At 41.4% G+C, this 8549-nt stretch overlaps 1 protein-coding gene across 2 annotated transcripts; it reads right to left on the bottom strand.

The window, feature by feature from the left end:
- Window positions 1–4261: 4261 nt before the first annotated feature.
- On the bottom strand, window positions 4262–6802 carry LOC129831874 (RNA-binding protein 7-like). Of its 2 annotated transcripts, none has more exons than XM_055895410.1 (5): window positions 6575–6802; window positions 5952–6114; window positions 5765–5846; window positions 5571–5646; window positions 4262–5325 (listed from the first exon to the last, which is right to left on the bottom strand). In XM_055895410.1, the coding sequence occupies exons 1-5, from the start codon at window positions 6665–6667 to the stop codon at window positions 4981–4983; spliced, it is 759 nt and encodes a 252-aa protein (XP_055751385.1). In that variant the 5' UTR covers window positions 6668–6802; the 3' UTR covers window positions 4262–4980. The 2 variants fall into 2 exon arrangements, with proteins under 2 accessions (XP_055751385.1, XP_055751384.1); XM_055895409.1 differs by having other exon boundaries at window positions 4262–5343; window positions 6575–6801.
- Between the last annotated feature and the right edge of the window lie 1747 nt (window positions 6803–8549).

Genomic DNA, 8549 nt, shown 5'->3' with positions numbered 1-8549 from the left:
TGCTGCGGTCATCCCCCTCTTCAAAGGGGGAGACAATCTAGACCCAAACTGCTACAGAGCTATATTTATCCTACCCTGCCTTTCTTAGGTTTTCGAAAGCCAAGTTAACACAGATCACCGACCATTTCGAATCCCACCGTACCTTCTCCGCTATGCAATCTGGTTTCCGAGCTGGTCATGGGTGCACCTCAGCCACGCTCAAGGTCCTAAACAATATCATAACCGCCATCGATAAGAGGCAATACTGTGCAGCTATATTCATTGACCTGGCCAAGGCTTTCGACTCTGTCAATCACCACATTCTTATTGGCAGACTCAACAGCCTTGGTTTCTCAAATGACTGCCGAGCCTGGTTCACCAACTACTTCTCAGACAGAGTTCAGTGTGTCAAATGGGAGGGCCTGTTGTCCGGACCTCTGGCAGTCTCTATGGGGAGACACAGGGTTCAATTCTCGGGCCGACTCTCTTCTCTGTATACATCAATGATGTCGCTCTTGCTGTTGGTGATTTTCTGATCCACCTCTACGCAGACGACACCATTTTGTATACTTCTGGCCCTTCTTTGGACACTGTGTTAACTAACCTCCAGACGAGCTTCAATGCCATACAACTCTCCTTCTGTGGCCTCCAACTGCTGCAAATAAAACTAAATGGATGCTCTTCAACCAATCACTGCCAGCCCGTCCAGCATCACTACTCTGGACGGTTCTGACTTTGAATATGTGGACAACTACAAATACCTAGGTGTCTGGTTAGACTGTAAACTCTCCTTCCAGACTCACATTAAGCGTCTCCAATCTAAAATTAAATCTATAATTGGCTTCCTATTTCGCAACAAAGCCTCCTTCACTCATGCTGCCAAACATACCCTCGTAAAACTGACCATCCTACCAGTCCTTGACATCGGTGATGTAATTTACAAAATAGCCTCCAACACTCAACTCAGCAAATTGGATGCAGTCTATCACAGTTCCATCCGTTTTGTCACCAAAGCCCCATATACTACCCACCACTGCGACCTGTATGCTCTCGTTGGCTGGCCCTCGCTTTATATTCGTCACCAAACCCACTGGCTCCAGGTCATCTATACGTTTTTGCTAGGTAAATCCCCACCTTATCTCAGCTCACTGGTCACCATAGCAGCACCCACCCGTAGCACGCGCTCCAGCAGGTATATTTCACTGGTCACCCGCAAAGCGAATTCTTCCTTTAGCCGCCTTTCCTTTCAGTTCTCTGCTGCCAATGACTGGAACGAATTGCAAATATCACTGAAGCTGGAGATCATTTCTCCCTCACTAACGTTAAGCACCAGCTGTCAGAGCAGCTCACAGAACCTTGCACCTGTACATAGCGCATCTGTAATTAGCCCATCCAACTACCTCATCCCCATACTGTTATTTGTTTATTTTATTTTTTTGCTCCTTTGCACCCCAGTATCTTGACTTGCACATTTATCTTCTGCACATCTATCACTCCAGTGTTTAATTGCTAAATTGTAATTATTTCGCCACTATGGCCTATTTATTGCCTTACCTCCCTTACCTCATTTGCACACACTGTATATAGACTTTTTCTATTGTGTTATTGAGTGTATGTTTGTTTATTCCATGTTGTTTGTGTCGCACTGCTTTGCTTTATCTTGGCCAGGTTGCAGTTCTAAGTGAGAACTTGTTCTCAACTTGCCTACCTGGTTAAATAAAGGTGAAATACATTTTTTTAAAGGCCTGATTGGCGGAGTGCTGCAGAGATGGTTGTCCTTCTGGAAGGTTATCCCATCTCCACAGAGGAACTCTGGAGCTCTGTCAGTGTGACCATCGGGTTCTTGGTCACCTCTCTGACCAAGGCCCTTCTCCACGATTGCTCAGTTTGGCCGGGCAGCCAACTCTAGGAAGAGTCTTGGTGGTTCCAAACTTCTTCCATTTAAGAATGATGGAGGCCACTGTGTTCTTGGGGACCTTCAATGCTTCAGAAATGTTTTGGTACCCTTCCCCAGATCTGTGCCTCGACACAATCCTGTCTCTGGGCTCTACGGAAAATTCCTTCGAACTCATGGCTTTGTTTTTGCTCTGACATACACTGTCAACTGTGGGACCTGATAGAGACAAGTGTGTGCCTTTCCAAATCATGTCCAATCAATTGAATTTATCACAGGTGGACTCCAATTTTTTATTGTGTGAATAAAAAAACAAAATAATTGAATCTATTTTACAATAAGGCTGTAAAGTAACAAAATGTGGAAAAAGTTAAGGGATCTGAATACTTTCCGAATGCACTGTCCATCACGGTCACAAGGAATTAACAGGTTAAAGAGCAAACAATGCAATTATCACAACACATAGGTTGTAATATGACTTTTTTGTGGGGTGGCGTTGGCTTCCCCAGTGATTTTACCCATGCACCACTACTGCTCATTGCAGACCCTATGTAGATTACAGCCGCCACATTCAAAGTGTGAAGGATTATGGGGAAGAAAACATGGAGCTCTGCATGGGAAAGATTGGGCTCTTTTGGGTTTGATGGATTGATCAAAGGGAAAAGATGAGAACAACTGTGAGAGGCTGCTGCTGTCTTTAAAGTTGGGAGTCTGGATGGTGGGGGTGGGGGGGGGTCAATGGGGTTTGGATACTTTGGCACCAATGAACCCTGCAACCTGAGTGCAAGGATTTGAGTTGATGGAAGCAGGCTCCTGGGCTGCAGGGAGGGAAGGGAAAGGGGTGTGCTTCTATATAAAGGCGCATCATGCACCCCAAAAAATCTGAGCGCAAAGTGTGTGAGGATGGCTGGACTGTCTGGTCTGACACCATCTGTACATTTTTAGAATTTAGCATTTTTCAAACACTTGAAACAGCTTTTTCCTGCAATCTAGAGCCATAATCATTAAGTTCATGTAAAATATATGTGCATTTTTTTCTGCATATCTAAGCATACCTCTTGAGCAGCCTATATCCTCTTGACTAGTTATTTTTTAAATAAGAGACAAGATATGCTTCTCCGCTAAAATCTGGGTAAAAGATTGAAAGGAATGTGAGTCTTAAGTACATTTAGTATTTGGCTGTTTTTCTAATGTCTACCAACCTTGCCAGATAATTTGACAATAGCCATTCTAACTTGATTGATAGCCTGAAATGGATTATTGGTATCTAGTTGGGAACATATCTGGGCTAAAGTCAACTTCATAAAATTGCTAGGTGGCAGTAGTATTATAAAGAAACAAAAAAATATTTTTTTTGTTGTTAAACAGGACAAATCTGAGACAGTACGTACCCCTGTGCCCCCTATGGGCATGACGCATCTGTCTATAAACCCACACAGGAGCGGCCACTGACTGTGCCTCTATTCCGTCTGCTCTAGTGCTAGAGACGCCAAGCAGATCAATCAATTAAAACCGTTAGGCCCCAGCCAGCAAGGGTAATTACAGCCTTTCCCGTACTGCCTGTGACAGGGAACTGAGGATACTCTTCATTAGAGCCACTTCCAAGCATCGGAGCGGAATCTGACACTTGCCAGATTAAGCAAGACAAAGGGTTTAGTGTAGTGGGAGCAAATGCACCTCCACCTTTGGACCCAGAGCAGTATTGGGGATGTACATGTTGATTCACAATGGGAGCAGTTAGCAGCCTAAGCACTTTTGGAAGGGTATATTATGACCTCAACCTTTTCAAAGGGCATCACATAGAGCAGGGCCACTAACTGTAACATGAGGTTTCAAATCTGGGCTAAAACAATGACCAAAGTAGGACTAATTCCATGGCTGAATAAAAAAAAATAATATCCAAAGGTGACCAGGCATTAAAGCTACAGCCTACCATAAGTCAGAAATAACACCAAATGTTGTTGCGCAAGTGATGAAAAGGTGCCACTTCAATGCTACATGTCAGCAATGATATGATTGTTCCACCATCTTGACAAGTTAGATTGCATAGAATGTAAAGAGAATATTTGTCACATTTTGTGTAACTTGACTATGTAAACAGTTAGGTGCCAAAGATATAAACCTTCACTTGAATGTGCATGCTAAATAGAGTAGACTACAGTTGGCTTGGTCATCTTCCTGCGTCAATAAAAGGGTGTGTGGCACAACCTGCAGATTACTTTCTAACCCACTGTGTAAGCATAGTCCATGAAAGACAGACGAGTCAGGCATGTGTGCGTGATTAACTGCATAGTGCACGTCTGTAAAAAGTACCAGTTGTTGCAACATTTCAATGGATGTTTTCAGAGTAATGCTTTTCCTGTAAACAGAAGACCAAAAATAAATAAATAAGTGTTGACAAATTATTTTATGAAAACATCTAGTTTCACATGTACATGGAATCTTTTGGGTATCTTACAATTGTAAAGTTCTCAAATTTAAAATAGACTAATCCAAAAATCACATTTGCAATTTAAAGTTGTACCGTAAAAAACAAACGTCACAGTAAATTTCAGACTATAGAGTGCTGCGGGTGGAATTAGATTATATAGCTGAAATATAACCAAATTGTTTTTAAATACCTGAGCAATTTACCACAAACAGTTCGGCATTATACCTTGTAGAAATGAAATACCAGTTCTTGACAAACGGCTCAGCTTTTCAAACAAAAACTAAAAACGGACAACCGCCCCTTCTAAGGGGTATAATAATCAGTTTTGATAGATTTAACAATTCTCCAGGGGATGGTATGAAAATCTATTAAATCTCCCAATACATTTTTTTCAATTTGTCACAGTAAAACAATTGGAAAACCTCATGGGTAAAAAATAAAAAAGCTACGTCTTGTTTTTACTTGGACAGTTGTGTATTTAAAAAATAAAGTCATTATCCTAAACATATGACTAATAGATTTTTTAAAAACAATGCATCTCCTGAGCTTGTAATTGTGTTTTTTCTCTCAATATGATCAGGATTTACACAATGTGTGGCATCCTGTAAAATTATAAAATATAGGTTCTTTAAAGTGAAAAATATTCACAAAAGTCCTTAAAAATGTCCATAGTGCATCAGTATCGTCTCCACCGACCATCTCTGGAGCTATCCCGCCACCTGTCATCTCTGTTACGGCCGCCTCCGCTGCTCCCGCTCCTGTCATCATGGTGATAGTGTTCACCTCGCTGGTCATCTCGCTGGCTGCGGTGGTGCCGGTTGGAGCCGGTTTCAGAGCCTCCTGGGTAGCGCTGGTCCCTGCCGCTGTCCTGCTGGTACCCCTCCCTGTTGCCTCGAGTTGAGGAGCTGTCCTGTTGCCAGGACCCACCACCACCACTCTGTAGCTGCTGTGTTGGTGGCTGCCCTAGAAGCCCGATGCCGCCGGCTGGGAAGCCTCCATTCACACCCAGGAGCTGCTGCATCTGCCACATGTTGTTCATCTGTTGAAATCACTTTTACTGATCCATGTCAACTGGTTAAATGATCATGATACAGGCCACTATGTAGTACAGTTTGTCATATGCTCAGGATACACAATGAAATGGTTACTTGCAGGTTCACGGCACAACAATGTGACATAAGTGTCACTACTGGAGATGATAGTGCGTAATTGCGTAATTGACTGGCTTGACATGAGTAATGTCAGTGTGGATGAAGGTATGCTCACCATTGCCTGTCTTTGCAGACTATCAGGAGAGGAGAAGGTCCTCTGGATGGACCCCTGGTCTGGGCTCTTGTCATATCTGCACAAGAAACATGTAATTCCATATCACAGACAAATAGAGGCTATTGATGCACAATACATACCCTACATATGCATACTAACATTGTTGGAGGATTTTGCATTATGTTACAACATACCTGCCCCCAGCCCCATGTGGATTGGGAGTATTCACAGGGCTTTGATTCTGGGAGTTCCCTGGGCTGTTAATGTGACTGCTTCCTGTAAATATTTATCCAAATAAATTACATTTCAATTGCAGACAGACCCAAGTAAAACATCAGCAAATCAATTTCTATGAGTAGTATGGGGTTTACATTAGTTTACCTGCTCTGAACTGTACTTTGAGAGTTCTTCCGAATAGAGTTGCCCCATTGAGCAGGTTCATGCCATAGGGTACAGACACCTCATGCTTGAAACAGACAAATCCAAACGCTTTCTGTTTTCCATCATTGTCTTTAGGAATTTTCACTTTGAACATAGGTCCTGCCTACGTCAGAGAACACAAAACAGACGATGACAAAACAGACGATGGAGAACACAACTGTAAAATAAAAGTTAACCACTGTGCTCGCGGACTTGGTGTGCTAGTTCTGGTCCACGCGGATGCATTGGATCTGCATGTGCATCCGGGGCTTGCTCAAGTGTTTTATTTCGTGTTTTGGAGAAACGAAACCCTGCGCGCTGGGGATCTATGAAAGGCGAAAGATCAGAGGCAACTTATAGTTGTCGTACAATGGACCAGAGCTAGATATGTGTTAGCTAATATAGCTAGCTAACGTCGTTAGCTAAGGCTGAATGAACTATATTGATCTGGATAACTAGATAATTACACGGGTCAGAAGCTTCCACATCATTATTTGTCGAATAAGTTACTGAGAAATTATCGCAATTCATTTAGCTAGCTAACATTAGCTATATCGTATCAATATTGTTCAAAGCTACTGCACCTGTAAAAAGAGCTCGAATAAAAGTTCTTCCGTCACTTTTGGATCCAAATTTCCAACAAAGAGAGTCCGGTCTGCTTCATCCGCTACTCCCATCTCGCTTTAATTATATCTAATGCACTTTATCAGGATGTAAACAAATTATAATGCGCGATTTTTATACAGTTTGTCCGTGGTACGAGCGTAAAGTGAAACTGCCATCATTCGTCAACTCGAGTTGCAATAACTATCATGTTTTGCGACATATGCCCTTGAGCTCCGGTAAAAAAATAAAAAAATAAATGCCATCAAATAAACCAGTGGTGGAAAAATGACCTAATTGTCATAAAAGTAAAGATTGAAAATAACTGAAGTGAAAGTCACCCAGTAAAATCCTACTTGAGTAAAAGTAAAAAAATATTTGGTTTTACATATACTTAAGTATAAAAAGTAAATGTAATTGTTAAAATATACTTAATTATCAAAAGTAAAAGTATAAATCATTTCAAATTCCTTATATTAAGCAAACCAGATAGCACCATTTTCTTTTTTTCTTTTAATTTACAGATAGGCAGGGGCACTCTCCAACAGTCAGACATGATTTAAAAACAAAGCATGTGTTTAGTGAGTTCGCCAGATCAGAGACAGTAGGGATGACCAGGGGTATTCTCTTGATAAGGGTGTGCATTAGACCATTTTCCTGTCCTGCCAAGCATTGAAAATTAAATTAGTACTTTTGGGTGTCAGGACAATGTATGGTACACACTTTTCTTTAGGAATGTAGTGAAATAAAAGTAGTCAAAAATATAAATAGTAAAGTATTTTACATAACTGCAAATAACAACATGTCATTAGTTGAGTACACATGAGCCTCACCCCCATTAGCTTCCTGTCAAGTTTGTATTTACTGAATGTTACAACACGCTGAACATCATGCAAGGATTCCTGAGCCTCCCTGGATCTCTCTCTCTCGTACCTGCTGTCTCGTCCTCTAAATGCTTGGCTATGAAAAGCCAACTGACATTTACTCCTTAGGTGCTGACCTGTTGCACCCTCTATAACCACTGTGATTATTATTTGACCCCTTTGGTCATCTATGAACGTTTGAACATCTTGAAGAACGATCTAGCCTTAATGGCCATGTACTCTTAGCATCTCCACCGGCACAGCCAGAAGAGAACTGGCCACCTCTCAGAGCCTGGTTCCTCTCTAGGTTTTTCCCTTTCACCGTGCTTCTACATCTGCATTGCTTGCTCTTTGGGGTTTTAGGCTGGGTTTATGTATAAGCACTTTGTGACATCTGCTGATGTAAAAAGGGCTTAATAAATACATTTGATTGATTGATTGATTGATTTTATTGACTGTCCTCAGCTGTCCGATGTGCCGGTGGGCAAGGTGTGAAACAAATACACTGGTGATAACTCATCCTGGCCTCAGAGTCATATGAAATATACTTTAAGACAGCTTAACAGCTCCAAGACTTAAGACACCTACTAATGGTCTATAAAGAAAGGAAAGTAGGGAAGTTGATCGGGGAGGATGGGTGGGCGTAATCCGGGACCTTCTAGCAATCTAAAGGTTTTGTTTTCTAGTCGTGTTGGGGAATCAAATCACATTTGGCGTAAAAATAAAGGTAGCCTAACAGTGAAATGCTTATGTATGGGTCATTTTCCAACAATGCAGAGATAAGATAAAGATATACGTATATAAATTATTTTTTAATAGTGACATGAGAAATTAATACACAGTGAATACAACTGTAACATTTTAGCTAACCCTTATTCTAAATGTAACCCAATTCACCTAACCTGCTACGTAATTCACCTAACCAAATTTGTTTTAGATCCCCTAATCTTTCACCTAAATTATCCAAACCTTTGTTGTTAGTTCACCTAACCATCAACCTAAATTCTACCCCTAATTCTCCTTTGTTGTGACGCAACAAGCAACCTGGTCTCAGAGAAAGACATATAATACTATACATCCTCCAAGATGTATG

Source organism: Salvelinus fontinalis, chromosome 33 (genome assembly GCF_029448725.1).
Source record: "Salvelinus fontinalis isolate EN_2023a chromosome 33, ASM2944872v1, whole genome shotgun sequence".
Taxonomy (NCBI): domain Eukaryota; kingdom Metazoa; phylum Chordata; class Actinopteri; order Salmoniformes; family Salmonidae; genus Salvelinus; species Salvelinus fontinalis.
Note: the sequence above shows the minus strand (reverse complement) of the source record. Positions and strands in the feature narration are given on the sequence as shown.